The sequence below is a fragment of the Doryrhamphus excisus genome, linkage group LG4, assembly GCF_037039965.1.
Source record: "Doryrhamphus excisus strain RoL-2023G ecotype Guam linkage group LG4, RoL_Dexc_Guam_v1.1, whole genome shotgun sequence".
NCBI lineage: Eukaryota > Metazoa > Chordata > Actinopteri > Syngnathiformes > Syngnathidae > Doryrhamphus > Doryrhamphus excisus.
The window spans coordinates 11,936,653-11,952,687 of NC_136360.1; the positions used below are offsets into that span (position 1 = coordinate 11,936,653).

At 47.0% G+C, this 16,035-nt stretch overlaps 2 protein-coding genes across 2 annotated transcripts; one reads left to right on the plus strand and one right to left on the minus strand.

Moving 5' to 3' along the window:
- Positions 1–820: 820 nt before the first annotated feature.
- On the plus strand, positions 821–7,445 carry polr1b (RNA polymerase I subunit B). Its single transcript, XM_058073582.2, has 15 exons — positions 821–1,032; positions 1,377–1,544; positions 1,620–1,766; positions 1,841–1,973; positions 2,049–2,185; positions 2,919–3,142; positions 3,215–3,386; positions 3,483–3,654; positions 3,745–4,026; positions 4,110–4,243; positions 4,307–4,477; positions 4,900–5,056; positions 5,130–5,326; positions 5,416–5,666; positions 5,738–7,445. The coding sequence occupies exons 1-15, from the start codon at positions 856–858 to the stop codon at positions 6,618–6,620; spliced, it is 3,405 nt and encodes a 1,134-aa protein (XP_057929565.2). The 5' UTR covers positions 821–855; the 3' UTR covers positions 6,621–7,445.
- A 4-nt stretch (positions 7,446–7,449) lies between these two features.
- Positions 7,450–15,586, minus strand: kdm4aa (lysine (K)-specific demethylase 4A, genome duplicate a). Its single transcript, XM_058073583.2, has 22 exons — positions 15,476–15,586; positions 14,435–14,598; positions 14,187–14,362; positions 14,000–14,114; positions 13,737–13,930; positions 13,481–13,530; positions 13,244–13,347; positions 13,006–13,143; positions 12,703–12,932; positions 12,496–12,629; positions 11,559–11,932; positions 11,296–11,392; positions 11,033–11,217; positions 10,761–10,965; positions 10,614–10,690; positions 10,342–10,397; positions 10,164–10,272; positions 9,674–9,862; positions 9,429–9,599; positions 9,224–9,343; positions 8,090–8,182; positions 7,450–8,019 (listed from the first exon to the last, which is right to left on the minus strand). The coding sequence occupies exons 2-22, from the start codon at positions 14,591–14,593 to the stop codon at positions 7,879–7,881; spliced, it is 3,117 nt and encodes a 1,038-aa protein (XP_057929566.2). The 5' UTR covers positions 14,594–14,598; positions 15,476–15,586; the 3' UTR covers positions 7,450–7,878.
- Positions 15,587–16,035: the final 449 nt, after the last annotated feature.

Below are 16,035 nucleotides of genomic sequence, written 5' to 3' on the forward strand. Positions count from 1 at the left end.
TGGAAATCAAGACATTACACAGGTGAGCTGCCTATGTGAAAGTAGCGGCATTGAAATATGTTCCACATTAGGAGTCTAATGGTTTCTTTCCTGTCCAGATTGTCCACTGGACGCTGCGACTCCACTAAGTAGAGTGCTGGGCCCTCACGCTGCAACCTGCAACACAGGACCTCGGTATTGCAATACAACTGTGTGCAATACAAATGTGCAGTGCAGATGAGCATCATAGTGATAGTACTTTTATATGTGTATATATTTTAAAAACAATTTAGATGCATAAATTGTTATAAATGTAATATCTATTTTTAAAGGGAGGCATTTAATATTTGCGTGTAGTTTTTAAATGTTGTAAAAAGGCTAAACAAAGTTTTTGTTTAATTTGGACCATACCTGTCAATATTAGCATTTAAAAAGAAGTGAAATTCCTGACTAGTTTCGTCTTCTTCGTCTCGTTGAAACGGATTAGGCTCGCTACCGCCACCTTCCGGCGCGGAGTTAGTGTTTACGCTTTGATTGGGTTTTTTTTAAAGACTAAACTCAAAATACACGGATGTATGAATGAATGCTTGGAGTAAGAGTAAAGATGTATCGCTATGATCGGAGAGAAAGAGAAAAGTAGGAAGCGGACAACACCAATATGGCGGCTCCTTGTTTACGTCTACACGTCATAAAATACCCGGATAATTGACTTAACTATGTTTGTTTTTCATTATCTATCTCTTGCACGTTGACGTGTGTCCCTTAGTTAAGCTAGTATATCGTTAAAAAAAACTGGGGAAAAAACAGCGGAAAAGCGCGACTTCCGGTTTTGTCATATGTACTTCCGGGTTGAGCGGCCACATGTGATAAACAAGCATGGACTTCTCAGCGAGGTGGACAGATGTGGCTAAAAGTCCAAGTTTGAAGAACCTGACGGACGGAGGCTTCGGAGTGTTGAAGGAAAGTCAACAGAGCTCCATTCAGGACTTAGTCAGAGCTCACATTGACTCTTTCGACCAGGCCGTCACTGTCGGACTCAGTCGTGTCGTGCAGGTCTCCACTGCTAGCTTTCTTCTACAACTTACCTGGCAACTTTCAGCAAATACATATGGTCCTGTTTATTTGTTCTCGTTTTTGTAACTATTTTTGTAACTAACATTGTCATCACCACAAGCATTAGCTCAAGTACAGCCTCATATTTGGCAACTTTGATTATTTTCTCCTTCACCAAGACAATGTTCACTTTTGATGACACGTTTATATCATTCCTCGTTTAAATTATGTTTAGAATTGTGCTTGTGCATCTACATTATGTGACACTTGTTGGCTAAGTAAATATTTAATTATTGGAGATGATGTACCTACTGTAGGTAACAAGTGTGTCATGTCGCCGTCAGGCCATCCCGCCTTTGGAGTTCACGCTGAAAAATGACAGGATCGGTCTGTCGTTTGTGGAGGCCGCCATCTACCAGCCGGTGGTTTCCAAAGGGAGTGTCTGCAGAGAGATGAGGATGTTCCCAGCTGAGTGTCGGGGAAGAAGATGCTCGTACAAAGGAAAAATAGTGGTGAGTGTGTGTCGCATGTCTGTGTTTGTCACCATTATCAGAGTGTAATCCCCGCTTATTGTTGTGTTATGACAGGCGGACATCAGCTGGTCCATCAACGGCGTTCCCAAAGGCATCATCAAGCAGTCTTTGGGTCAAGTGCCCATCATGGTGAAGTCCAAGTTGTGTAACCTACACGGCATGTCACCCAAACAGCTGGTAGAACATCATGAGGAGGCAGAGGTATGCCCTAGTGCTTTATCATCATCATCAACCTGCCTCAGGGATGACATTGTATGGGTGTCACTCTCTTCCAGGAAATGGGAGGCTACTTCATCGTGAATGGAATCGAGAAGGTCATTCGCATGTTGATTATGCCCAGGAGGAACTATCCTATTGCCTTGTCACGGCCCAAGTGGAAGAGCAGAGGGCAGGGATACACCCAGTATGGTAAACTTCAGCGTCCACTCCTTGTTCCATGCAGACTCTTTTGTCTCTGCATGTCCTCACATCTCCTCCTGGTAGGTATTTCCATGCGCTGCGTTAAGGAGGAACACACGGCCATCAACATGAACCTGCACTATCTGGAGAACGGCACGGTGATGGTCAACTTCATCTACCAGAAGGAGCTCTTCTTCCTGCCGCTCGGCTTTGCACTGAAGGTAGCACCCTGACTCAAGTATCTCATGTTGATGCATTTTGTATGCTGAATGATTATTAAGAAGTATTTTAGAGGAGTACACATTCTGCCAATAGTAATAATGTCTCACACTCGCATTAACTCATTCACGACCAAAGACGTATCTATACATTTTGTTCAATCTGGTCATTCACTCCCAAAGACGTATTTATATGTCTTTTATGTTTTTTCTGTGCGAGAGGCACAAAGAGGTGATGATGCAACTCCACAAGGTGTAGTAGTGTTCATTCATTCATTCATTTTGTACCGCTTATCCTCACGAGGGTCGCGGGGGTGCTGCGGCCTATCCCAGCTCTCTTCGGGCGAGAGGCCGGGTACACCCTGGACTGGTGGCCAGCCAATCACAGGGCACATATAGACAAACAACCATTCACACTCACATTCATACCTATGGACAATTTGGATCGCCAATTAACCTAGCATGTTTTTGGAATGTGGGAGGAAGCCGGAGTACCCGGGGCGGAATCGAACTCAGGTCTCTTCGCTGTGTGGCCTGTGTGCTCACCACTCATCCGCCATGCAGCCGCATTTTGATTGAAATTGTACAGAAACTACATTTTTACAGATACACAGGATACGGATCGTATGTCCAGTATGTGCATAGAAATATTCATAGTCCAGCTTGGACTAATGGAACAATCCCTTCGTGTTGACACCCGTTTAAGACCTGCCATGTGTTTTTTTTATGCTTCCAGGCGCTGGTGAATTTCACAGACTTTCAGATCTTCCAGGAGCTGATTAAAGGCCGTGAGGACAACTCCTTCTACAAGAGCTGCATTTCTGAGATGCTGCGGATGGTCTCGGAAAAGGGCTGCACCACACACAGCAAGGTGCTGGCCTACCTGGGCGAGCGCTTTCGTGTCAAGATGAATCTCCCTGAGTGGTACACCAACGAGGAGTGCGCCAACTTCCTGCTGGAGTACGCGCTTGTTCTCATCACTCGAAGCACGTGTTTTTTTGTTTGCGCTCACGTCTTTTATCTTCTGCTCAGCGAGTGCATCTGCATCCACCTGAGGTCCGGCCTGGAGAAGTTCTACATGCTGTGTCTGATGACCAGGAAGCTCTTCACCTTCGCCAAACAGGAGTGCATGGAGGAGAACCCTGACAGCATCATGTGTCAGGAAGTGCTGACTCCTGGTCAGCTCTACCTCATGTTTCTCAAAGTACGTCGTCATGTGTGAATGGAGCACGTTGGCCACTAGGTGGCAAGCTACGCGGGACGTTGGAAATGTTAAGCGTTTCTTTGGTGGTGTTGTCAGGAGAGGATGCTTGCCTGGCTGGTGTCTGTGAAGTTGTCCTTCGACAAGCGAGGAAGTCGGATGAATGGCGGCTGGAGCGCTGATAACATTATGAAAATCTTCAACATGGGCACTGACCTCACCAAATCTTTTGAATACCTGCTGGCCACGGGGAACCTCAGCTCCAAGACAGGTGAGGTCCTCAGGCTTATGACGGTTTTTGGTTCTTCAGTCAATGTATCAAACGCTATACCTGACCCCCCCGAACCCCCTTCTCCTCCAGGTCTGGGCATGCTACAGAACACGGGTCTTTGCGTGGTCGCTGACAAGCTCAACTTCATCCGCTACGTCTCGCACTTCCGCTGCGTGCACAGAGGCGCCGCCTTTGCCAAGATGAGGACCACCACTGTTAGGAAGCTGCTGCCTGAGTCCTGGGGCTTCCTGTGTCCTGTCCACACCCCCGACGGAGAGCCGTGCGGCCTCATGAACCACATGACTGCCAGCTGTGAGATTGTGACGCCGTCGCTGTCCACGTTAACACTGCCCTCCCTGCTGTGTTCCCTTGGTGAGTGCTCGCCTCTGTCCGCCGTTTGCCACACGTCATCTTCTTGTCTCATCTCAGCATCTGTTGGGTTGGGGGGGGTCAAGGTGTCACTCCGATGGACGGTAGTCCCGGTCAAGCCTATTCGGACTGCTATCCTGTAGTTCTGGATGGCGCTGTGGTGGGCTGGGTGGAGGCGGAGTTAGCCCCTGGCGTGGTCGAGTCACTGCGCACATTCAAGGTAAGTGGACATGTGATCTATGCACGTGATGGAGGACATGGAGTGACACTTGGACTCTGACAGGTGCTCAAAGAGAAGAAAATCCCTCCTTGGACTGAGATTGTTTTGGTTCCCAAAACCAAGAAAGCCAGCTTGTACCCAGGCCTCTTCCTCTTCACCACGCCTTGCCGCATGGTGCGACCTGTCCACAACTTGACCCTGGGACAGCAAGAGCTGATTGGAACCTTTGAACAGGTACCTTTTCCCACATGGGTATTGTCGGAAAAAAAGCAAGTTTCATATTTGATACAGTAGCAGGCTTGGGAAAGTCGTATATTTCCCTCTTACACATTTTAACACATTGTGGAGTTAATCAATCTGTTCTGGGGTCAACCTGTAGCCTCCATACAACTTTTACTAACTGCACAGGCAATGTTTTGAGTAACATTTAGCAACAATGAGGATAAGCGGTAGAAAATGAATGAATGAAGCATACAAGCCAAAATTTACCATTGAGAAGAAAACTGAACTATGTAGTACTACTACAAAAAGTTTAGTAGTGTGACTGTAGTACTCAATTATGAGTAACAAAGTAGCCTTGACTTTAACTGACATTTTCCTGTGATGACTTCTTCTGAATAAAAAGTTGTTGACGTAAAGTTGTGATGCGTGTGCAGCTCTACATCAACGTGGCCGTCATGGAGGATGAGGTGGATGCAGATGTGACCACCCACCAGGAGCTCTTCCCTCACAGCATGCTGAGCGTGGTGGCCAACTTCATCCCCTACTCGGACCACAACCAGAGTCCCAGGAACATGTACCAGTGTCAGATGGGTAAGCGTCATGCTGTTTTCGAGAGGGACACGTTGTTCTGTCTTCGGTCTCTTAAGGTGGTCCTCCTCACCAGGTAAACAGACCATGGGCTTCCCGCTGCATGCCTTCTTGGACCGCTCGGATAACAAGTTGTACCGACTGCAGACCCCGCAGAGCCCCTTGGTTAGGCCTCACATGTACGACCACTACAGTCTCGACAACTACCCCAGCGGCACTAATGCCATCGTGGCCGTCATATCCTACACGGGCTACGACATGGAAGATGCCATGGTTAGTCGAAGCCAACCAGTTACTTCCTCAGCTTCTGATTCCACTGCTGCTGTTCGTTGGCATCCTGATGTGTGCTTTCTGGTGGTTAGATCGTGAACAAGGCGTCGTGGGAGCGAGGCTTTGCTCACGGCTGCATCTATAAGACAGAGCTGGTGGACTTGGCCGACAAGGCGCGTGGCCAGGACGGTGTCGTGTTTGGTAACAAGCCAGGCGACCCGAAGGTAGAAGACAGACTGGATGCGGACGGACTTCCTGCCGTTGGATCAACACTGCGATACGGCGACCCCTACTACAGCTATATCAACCTCAACACCGGCCAGACCTTCGTCACCTACTACAAGTATGTCTCAGTGTTTGCGTCTTTGTAAGAAGGCCAGTAGTTTGTTGCTCATTTCTTCTTGTCTTCCACAGGAGCCAAGAGGCGTGCGTCGTGGACAACATCAAGGTCTGCAGCAACGACGCCGGCTCAGGTCCCTTCAAGCGTGTCTGCATCACACTGAGAGTGCCAAGAAACCCGGCCATCGGGGACAAGTTTGCCAGCCGCCACGGCCAGAAGGGCATCCTGAGCCGCTTGTGGCCCCCCGAGGACATGCCCTTCACCGAGAGTGGGATGAGTCCAGACATCCTCTTCAACCCCCATGGCTTCCCCTCACGTATGACCATCGGGATGCTCATCGAGAGCATGGCGGGAAAGTCGGGTGCCTTACACGGCCTGAGTCACGACGCCACGCCCTTCGTCTTCTCAGAGAAGAACTCAGCCTTGGAGTACTTTGGCCAAATGCTGCGGGCAGGCGGCTACAACTACTATGGCACAGAGCGCCTCTACAGTGGCATGAGTGGTCTGGAGCTGGAGGCGGACATCTTCATAGGCGTGGTCTACTACCAACGACTCCGTCACATGGTCTCAGACAAGTTCCAGGTCAGAACCACAGGGGCGCGCGATAAGGTGACCAATCAGCCGGTCGGGGGCAGGAACATCCAGGGAGGCATCCGTTTCGGGGAGATGGAGAGAGACGCCCTGCTGGCCCACGGATCCTCCTTCCTGCTCCACGACCGCCTTTTCAACTGCTCTGACCGCTCAGTGGCGCAGGTGTGCGTCGACTGCGGCAGCTTGATATCACCCCTGTTGGAGAAGCCACCGCCCTACTGGTCCTCCACGCGGCACCGTAAGACGGTCTGTACGCTGTGCGGCAAAAGTGACTCCATCGACTCTGTGTCTGTGCCCTACGTCTTCCGCTACTTTGTGGCAGAGCTCGCCGCCATGAATATCAAAGTCAAACTGGATGTCAAGTGACGGATCTCAGGATTTTGTTCCTACACGTTACCATGGTGATGGGTGGCTCGGAGTGAATGCCCCGCCTCCAAACTGAGTCACAAGTCCTGCTGAGCAGAGAGTACAACCAGAGGATGACAAAACTTAAACATCGTCCTTTGGCGGCGGTTGGTTATATCGCCATGGCGACCTGCTAGTAATGGAATGACTTATGGAGTTCTTCTCACAAATTATTACAAGTAATAAAATCCTGTACTTTTGCAAAAGGGGATTAAATGGACTCAAAAATCCAGTTCTAACGGTGGACAAGTGAATGCGATATAGTAGAATAAAGAGACTCTTGGCTGAGGGGTTTCTATAGTTAATATTATTAATTTGTGTTTAATGTTGTACAAAAACACTTGAATATCTGGAAGTTCATCTTGTCTACATATAAATGACATTTACACAGAAAATACACATAGAAAGATGTTTTACAAAACAAATATGAATAATATTATTAATCAAAAGCTACCTATGTCCGCTAAAAGCAAGTAGCGCACACACAGACCGCGACATCCTCGCATACTTAAATTACCAAGTACAACCTTGGGGGTGGGGGGGTAATAGAAGTTATGTTTTAAAAAAAATCTGAATTAAATCTTTTTTAAATGTATCTATGCGGTAGAAAAAATAGACGGAGCATCTAGGAATGGTTCATAAAAAGGAATGCCGTTATATTAGTGGCACAAAGTGTCTGACGGACATGGCGTCGTACAAGTACGATTGCACTAGCTGAACATTAGCATAAGCACGCAGGCTTTGGAAAGTAAATATTCATGGCCTAGCTTGTTCCTAATGTTATATCAGAAGACACGCTGACAGAAGCTAAAAGTTGGAGCACCACTTTTGGAAAGAAAACGGCGACTGTTCTAATCTATATTTTGTCCGTGCTTGTAATAAAAATGGTGTTAGAAAGCAATGAGTTAGTATCAAATTCATAATCAAAGACCAACAGTCATGGTTTGAAGATAGGTACCAACTCGGCAAAACGTGAAATGATAAAGACACCTTGAAAATGACTGATTGGACCGTGTATGTGTGTGTTACCTTAGACATGTTTGATGATGTCACAGGCCAGGATGGCATGAAGACACTGTCCAGAAAATAAAAAGTGAGGTAAATACAAGAGTGAGGTGAAGCTTCCTGGCCTCCTCGTCCTGCTGCCCTTTTAAAATAGGTTAAAAATAGATCATGAAAAAGTCCAAAGTGGTCCTGATGTAAGTTGTCCATGATGGCTCTACTCCATGATGGCTCTGTAGATGACGGGTTCGATATAGTCGCCACGGTATCGTGAGTTGATGACCCGCTGCCTCTTGGACTCCTGGATGATCTCCTTGTCCTCAAAGATGCCGTCGAACCTCATGTCCGACGCTTTGGACTGCACAAACGGAGACAGCATGAGGCCCGAGTGCAGGACCACATGGTGAAACTGACGATGAGACACTCACCAATCTGGACTTGACCCTCTTGGGGAGCTCCTCGTCTAGCGTGTAGACATCGTCTCGCTTGGCAGTCAGCTGTGAGCCGTCTTCAAACTCCACCTGTGCATAGACGGGCCATTCGCACTTTGTCTACCACATTTTATATACAGTAAAGTCTCGTTATATCGATATTCTTCTATAGTATAGAACAATGTTGAGCAGCTTAAATCAATCTTTGCTTAAGGATTTCAATACCAAAAAAGAACACGGCGAACGGCTGCTTCCAGTCAACTTTATTTTTCACACTTCCACCACCAGAGCACAGCACACACACACCGATTCCCACACTTCCTGGTTCACAGGTTATGCTCAACCCGCCCCACATAGCTGGCCAAACACATGCCTGCAACAGAAGAACCAACTGCGTTCGTGGTTTCTCTCGTGTGTATAGAATCTATACACACACGAGAGAAACCACGAACGCCAGCATGTACATATGAAAAACAGTGATTATTGCAAGCGATAAAAAGATATCTGAATACAACACAATTAAATACATGTATTTGTACGCTTGTGTCTTCGTTGGAATAGGTGTGTATGCTATGTCAGTTGGTTCTTCTGTTGCAGGCATGTGTTTGGCCAGCTATGTGGGGCGGGTTGAGCATGACCTGTGAACCAGGAAGTGCGGGAATCGGTGTGTGTGCTGTGCTCTGGTGGTGGAAGTGTGAAAAATAAAGTTGACTGGAAGCAGCTGTTCGCCGTGTTCTTTTTTGGTATTGAAATCCTTAAGCAAAGATTGATTTAAGCTGCTTTTGTATCAATATAAGCGGACCAAATTGGCTGGCGGGAGATGAAAAGGGCATCGTAGTAACCGGATTATCATAATAACCGGGTATCGTACTAACGGAACTAATTATATCATAAAAGACTAGAAATTTGCCAGGAAATGAAAATAGTATCGTAATAAGTAGTAATTCGTTATAGCCGATATCGATATAACGAGACTTTACTGTATATGTATATTTTATATATACACACACACAAGTAATTCAGCTTTTATTTTTTGTGGACATGACGACTACCCTTTACTAAAACACAGTCATGGAAGGATTAGCTCAAAAAAACCTCCTAACCCTTAGATAATGACGATGAGGGTCTTACCAGATACATCTGGACAACGCGTGATGCCACAAACTTGGCACCGTACACAAGGCCGTCCGTCCACCGCACCTGGACCACTTCGCCCTGGGGCGGAGGTCCGAGCTGGGCACAGTCTCGACTCTGGAGGTAAGGGTGATTCAGTCAAATAGTACATTGTTAGCGTCACTAGATGATGTAGTGCATGCACATTGGGAGCGTGACCCACCACAATGTCTTCAGGGAAGAGATTGTCACTGAAGGAGCCGTCGTCAAAGTTGACCTCGTAAAAGGTCTCCTTGGAGAGCTGGACCACATCACACTGGTAGTAGCGGCCATTCTTGTGCTTGCAGATGACCTTCTGGCCCACCGTCAGCTCGTGCATGGCCGCCTTGTTACGCTGGTGGAAGACATGTGAGAGCCAAGCACACACACAAAAAAGAAAATTGCATCTGGATGACAGCGGTCACTTACTTCGATCTGGGCGGGGCCTTTGTGTCGACAACAGGTTACGTGCACCACAAAGGGCCACTCATCAGGCTGCATGAGGACGCCGGCAGCCTGTGCGCATGTGGGGTGGTAGGCAGTGGGACAACGGCCATGTGAACACTGCACGCAACAGCCCGACGCCTTCTTCATCCTCTTCTTACAGTAGTAACACTTCTGCAGTCCAAACGACAACAAAGCTGCTTTGTACATCATGCTGCACCCATTTAATTCCTAATACTACACACGTGATGGCAACACACTGTTTATCTCCTTCAAACCAAGAAAAAATAAAAAAAATAAAGTGCATACGGCATTCACTGCGAGGACATGAAGTCTTGGATCGCAAGTGTCAACATTATTTGCAGGGACTGAACTACACAGTTTGCAGCACTATCACTGCGTACATGTTAACGCTATCTGCTGTCATATCATACTTTTCAGCAAAGGAGTGTATTTTGTTGTTCACTGTGCTCACCAGTTTAAATCTCTGCAAGGGAATCCCACTCAGATCCACGGGAGTCCTCTCAGTGATGTTGACAAAGCGAGCCTCCAGCACGGCCACCGCGCACAGCACGTGCACCCACCTGCGACACATGGCACCATTACTCGAGTACAACAATGACATCCACTAAAAAGACATAGACAAAGCATACTTGTTGTTGTTGGCCTTCTGCAGGGCTCCGCCCCTCAGGCAGCACAAACAGCAGTTCTGCAATACACAACATCATCAGTGTCATCCCTGCTAGTCTAGCGGATAACGTTAGACTGTACATAATGAAAAGAGTCCTTTTTTGGTTGGTTAAAAAAAAAAATTACACACATAAATCTAACCTGTGGCCTTACAGTATTTTATAAATTTCGCATTTATACTTTATGTTTAAGGAGCGCCAGTATTATCGTTTGATGTCACATCATGTTGCTTGACCTCCATCATGGCGTTGGCTTTGCAGCGTGCACACTTCCACTCCTTGCTCACTCTGGTTGGGTTGATGCCATAACAGCCTAGAAGAAACAGAGAGAAGAGACTTAAGAGAGTGACCATTACTTTCAAACCATACTCATGCTCTCTTACTGGTGTGGACACGGACGCTGCACTGCGAGCAGCTGATAAGCAGACTGGTGCCGTCCTCCTCCAGGTGAGGCGTGAGTGGTGGCTCCTCGCACTCAGCGTCTTCCTCTGTGGTGGTGGCAAAGCACGTCTCCGGGATCAGCGGCTTGGTCCGCATCCGACCTCCTCCCACCATGACGGGAGCGTTGGTACCACTCACACGCTCGGTCTTAAAAGTAGGAAGAGAATGTGAGACCAGCAGACAAGTGTGGTGGTCTGTGATGGTGATGATCTACCTGCTGGTATGCGAGGAAGAGCGTGCAGATGGAGCAGTATGGAGGTTTGGAGCCCATCCTCTGGTTGTACTCTTTCTCCTTCTTCATGTTGGGGGGTCTGCTCTGCCACAGGTGGGCCAGAGGTTTGGCCCAGCCCTCCCCTTCCAGACCCCCCTCCTCCATGGATGATGCCTCCTCTGTAGCCTCTGAGACCCAAATACACATGTTGACACATGCTGAAGGTATCAAATGTGGACATAAATGTTGCACTCCTACTGACGGACCTTCATCGCTCAAACCGTCCTTGATGAGCGGGTGGTGGCCAGGCAGCTGACCAAGATCACTCTCCTCTGTGGTGCTTCTAGCCACTTTTGGCCCCTGCTGGACAAAAACAAATACAATGCATATGATGATTTTTAAGCTGTTTACAGTTGAATGCTTATTGGCTCAAAGCATATCTGATGATGTGTATGAGAGAGGGCGTGGCCTTGACGATGATAATAGTTTCACTAATAAAGTTGAACTGTATTCAAACATTTACACTCACTTTGATAACGTCTTTCTTTGCCTCAATAACATTTACACTGTTGTCTTTCTCTTTCTCCTTCTCCTCCTCCTTCTTTTCCTCCTCCTCTTTGGGCGGGGCCTCATCCTCGGCATAGTCTCCCTTGGCGTAACTGTGCACGTGCAAGACGTCGGCAGGGCTCAGCGTCCTCTGGAAGACTTTGTGTGCCAAGCCGGCGCCCAACTCCGCCTCCTCGCCGCTGCCAGTCGCCTGCATCGAGCACAGCGCCACCACCTGGCCTGAATCGGAAGGTGGCATGCTGTTCTCGATTGTTGTCTGACTTTGCAGTGCAGGTATTTGCTTGATGCCTTCTTCCTCTTCTTCCTGTGGCTGTGACTCCACTTTGACTGCCAGGTCTGAAAAAGAAGAAAAGTTAACATTGACTCTGTTATACAATGAACGCTTATTTTTACACTTGTATGACACTTATGTTAAAGGGGCCCGATTATGTTCCTTTTTTCATGCATTTGTATTGAGTTGTGGGCTCCTATAGAGCAGCTACATACAATGACCCGCACAGCAAGCTTTCTATATCTTCCAGAATCTGCACCTATTCCAGCTGTATTTCCTTGGATTTACAAAATGTTTAATTTATTGAGTAAAGTTTAATTTATTCCACCCATGGCCCGCTTCAAGGCACACCCACTCCACTCCACTCCACCCCACTTCTAATTTTGTTAGTATAGGAGTTGACTTGTGGGGTAGGATCAGTGGGTATAGTGGTTGGCAGTTCGTGCTGGACACTGTGACTTCACAAAGAGCCGGTGATTTGAAAAAAAAAAAACTCTCTGAAATAGCATAACAGGTCCCCTTTAAGATGTGACTTAAAACATTGCCTGTACAGTAAAATATGGGAAATGTGTTTTGAAATCTGATGTTGACCATTAAATCCTAAAAATTCTCTTTTATCAAGTGGTACCTTGTGTACCTTGAACTGGAGCTTCCATGGTAGTCAGCTTGACCTTCTTTGGCTCCGCCTCCTCTGCATCTGTATCAGCTTTGATGTCCTCAGAGGCTTCCAATACCCGTTTTGTCCCCCTCTGAAGTTTTGGACTGACCCACAGAGACATCAGTGAAGACTCCTCCTCCGCCTGTCAACAACCATGTGGCCGGCATACACCATTACCTGCTGTTCTCTTGGGCAGGGTTTGCCGTATGGTCGCATTCGGCAACAAGTGGCCGCTCTTTCGGGGTCACACTCGGGTCTTTGAAGAACTCTGCGGCTTCAGGTGTAGGCTGGGAGTGGTCGATGGGAGCATTGTCTTTTCCTGCCTTCCACAGCTTGTAACGCTCCGGCTGGAACTTGCGCACAAAAACATCCATGGAGATCTTCACCATGTCCTGGCGGCATGAGCACTGAGCCAGAGAGTTGGGCACATCAAAGGCAAGAAAACGCAGCGTGTGGTCTAGTAAACAACATGCTGTGTACCAGCGTGGCTTGCTTTCCATAGTCGATCCATCTCTGAGTGGCAAAGTTTGTGGATTCGGCACAGTTGAACCCGTGGTTGAACCCTGCATGGTAGCCGAACGGGAAGGTCACAATGAACTGGCCTGCCTCCTGCGTGACCTGCACATTCACAACGTGACATGCTATTAAACATATTGACTGTATCTTTACCAACTATTAATTTAGAGATGCTGATTATTACTTCTCTGTGGTGCCTCACCTTTTCAAATGGTATTCCGTACTTTTTCAGGATCGAAGGTGAAATCAAAGTCATCTTGTGGCGCAGGAAGGCCTCACAGCTCTGAGCGTTGCCAGGAAAAAAACCTGTGAACAAACACATCACAGGTCTAAAAACAGAACTGTGTGAGCAATGATATACACACACTGGCCACTTCATTAGGTACACCATCTAATGAGCACCAAAACAAAAATTCTCTAATACGAAGACCAGCTGTACCCTTGGCAAGTCGCTCCAATCTCCTCCCGTGTTCTGGCGGGACAGCATACCTAAACAGAACATAAGCACATATACTTATTCTTATGAATATTACTGACATAGTATAAGTAGTTTAACCCTGCATGGTAAGGTGCTGCATTAAAAATATTTACTGACAAAGAAAACTACAACACTAATCCGTAGACCTCAGAATCCAACACAGGGGCAGGTGACAAAATAAATAAATACAATCCTGTCTGCAATTGTTTGCACATACCATGACTTGGGCTCTCCAAAGTGTAGGTAGTTGATGCTGTAGAGGTCCATGTCCTCCGTGTGCCAGGCGAAGGCACTCTTCCACATGCCAAAGTAAAGATAAGGTGTGTTCACTCCTTTGATCTTGATTCCACTCTCGTGCTCCACCGTGTCCAAGATGGTATCGAGTCGGCCGATGTTCCACTCAGTCACATCCTGCGAATGACCACACAGTCAGCCTGACGTAGCTGAACTGGTACCAAACCTGAAAGTCTCTCTCCTCACCGGGTCATAGAGACTTCCGCTGACGTCCGCTCCATAGAGGGGAGGGTTGAAGGTTAGATTCTTCCAGAACTTTCTTTCCAGTTCATCAAAATCAACATATCGTGGATTGCAGAACCTGTAAACATTTGAAGATGCTTTGTGAAAAGCTGAGTAAAAAAAAAAAAAAAGTCATCACTCCAAAGCTTACTTGTCCATGTTGGAGGTCTTGCGGAACTCATCAACTGTCATGGGTTTCTTCTGGATGTTATACTGAGTGAAGAGGCCCGACTGGCCTGTCACCACCTGTTGGATGGGAGCAGGAATGACCAGGCTGTCGATATCATCGTAAGTCTTCCTGGGTCTCCAGCCTTTTGGGGGAATCACCTGCAGCCGGAGAACACAAGCCGGATGGGTCAGGCCCATTTTGTCAGCGATAACATGCAAAATACAACCTACTTTTGCCATTCCGGCTTTGTGCGCCCCTTGTGACTCCATGTAGGCAATGTAGCGGCTGAAGTCTTTGAATTCCTCTGAGGATGGGCTGAAGGTCATGATCCTGCAGGCCCCACTCTGGCCTGCCGAGTCTGTGCTCATGGTGGACGCCTTCTTCAGCATCAACTCTTATTGGCAGATGATATAGAAACATTAAAAATCTAGGTTTTGGATCCCTGACAATTTGCTTTTTTCCAGCTGTTACAATGAAAATTGGTTGATGCTGTTAGTTGCATGGACGTAAATGGATAGTTTGGATTTGTGACATGAAGTATGACATCCCCATCAGCAGTGTGGCGCAGGTGTCACGCATTACTTGAGTGGCCCCACCAGCTAAACAAAACTGATGATGCACTTTGCACTGCTGACGGAAATACAACTTCATGTAAAAAATCAGAAGTAACACATCTACTTCATCACAACTTAACACGATGTTTGAATTACGCTACATTATCTGACTTTCCCTGGTTTAAGCTCATGCACACAACTTTCTATATAGTAACAGACTATGTTGACGATGTACCAACGGGAATGTAAATAATGCAAAATAACACCAAAACATCCAATCCTAAACAGGCCCGCCCATTTCAGTCGACCAATCAAAACCACGCTCGCCTCTGATTCGCTGAACAACGTGTCTGTCAGAAACTGTGGCCCATTGACAGCGAGGCTCCTCGGAAAAATAGCTAAGCTAACACGCTAACTGTAACACAGCTTGTTGTTTGGCGTTACAAGGATTAAGTCAGGTTCTCAACAAAGAAAACGCGACAACATTTATAAATGCAACTGTGCGATTAACACCTGCGTGTACCGCGGTTCTCTGTCAAAACACAATATCTAAAAGCAGAAGAGTCGCCTTGAGCGGACGGAGATATGACAGCTGCTAGCATGTAGCCAACTAGCAAACACAGCTTGTTGCTCACCGTCGCTCCTCTCTCCAAAACTGCAGTTTACTCAAACTTCCGAATAAGCGAAGTGACACACAAGCGTTAAAGATTAACTTACGTGAGGTGCAATGCGGGCGAGTTGTTTAATCTCGTAACTCGCAAGTTAGCGGAGTAGAAACAGAGACATTAGTGCAGCTAAAGACAGTCCCCCATTATTGCAGTGACGCATGCGCAGTATGTGTTTGTTTACATATGCAAGGAGGGACTTCCGTATACCAACAACCAATCATCGGCTCTATTTTCTAACCCGTTTTCTTTCACCTACATGCCCCCAAGAACCGTCGTATACTATCTCTTTTTCCATCAATGAATTTACTCAATCAGACATTACAGATCAACTACCGGTTCTAGTCTCCCTCACCCCCATTCTATTGCTGTTATGCAAAAATTGTCAGCATTTATTACTGTCATTTTTTCATGTAGCTTCTCACATTTAGCCAATAGTAGGATAAAAAAGGCCTGGATTAAGTAAGAATTCCCACATTTAGTCACCGGGAAGGTACTGTAGAAGGACATTCATTAATTAATCCATTCATTCATTTTCTACCGCTTTTTCCTCACGAGGATCGTGGGGGGATGCTGGAGCCTATCCCAGCTGTACTGTAGAAGGAAGTAGGA

Bases quoted from the DNA above. Each gene is read 5' to 3' on its own strand.
- polr1b (XM_058073582.2), top strand. From the start codon at position 856: ATGGACTTCTCAGCGAGGTGGACAGATGTGGCTAAAAGTCCAAGTTTG. The intron at 1,974-2,048 runs GTAAACTTCAGC...TCCTCCTGGTAG, and splicing joins GCAGGGATACACCCAGTATG to GTATTTCCATGCGCTGCGTT. The intron at 5,057-5,129 runs GTAAGCGTCATG...CCTCCTCACCAG, and splicing joins CATGTACCAGTGTCAGATGG to GTAAACAGACCATGGGCTTC.
- kdm4aa (XM_058073583.2), bottom strand. From the start codon at position 14,593: ATGCTGAAGAAGGCGTCCACCATGAGCACAGACTCGGCAGGCCAGAGT. The intron at 9,863-10,163 runs GTGAGCACAGTG...TTTGGACTGCAG, and splicing joins CCTTGCAGAGATTTAAACTG to AAGTGTTACTACTGTAAGAA. The intron at 8,020-8,089 runs GTGAGTGTCTCA...CCGTTTGTGCAG, and splicing joins AGAGGGTCAAGTCCAGATTG to TCCAAAGCGTCGGACATGAG.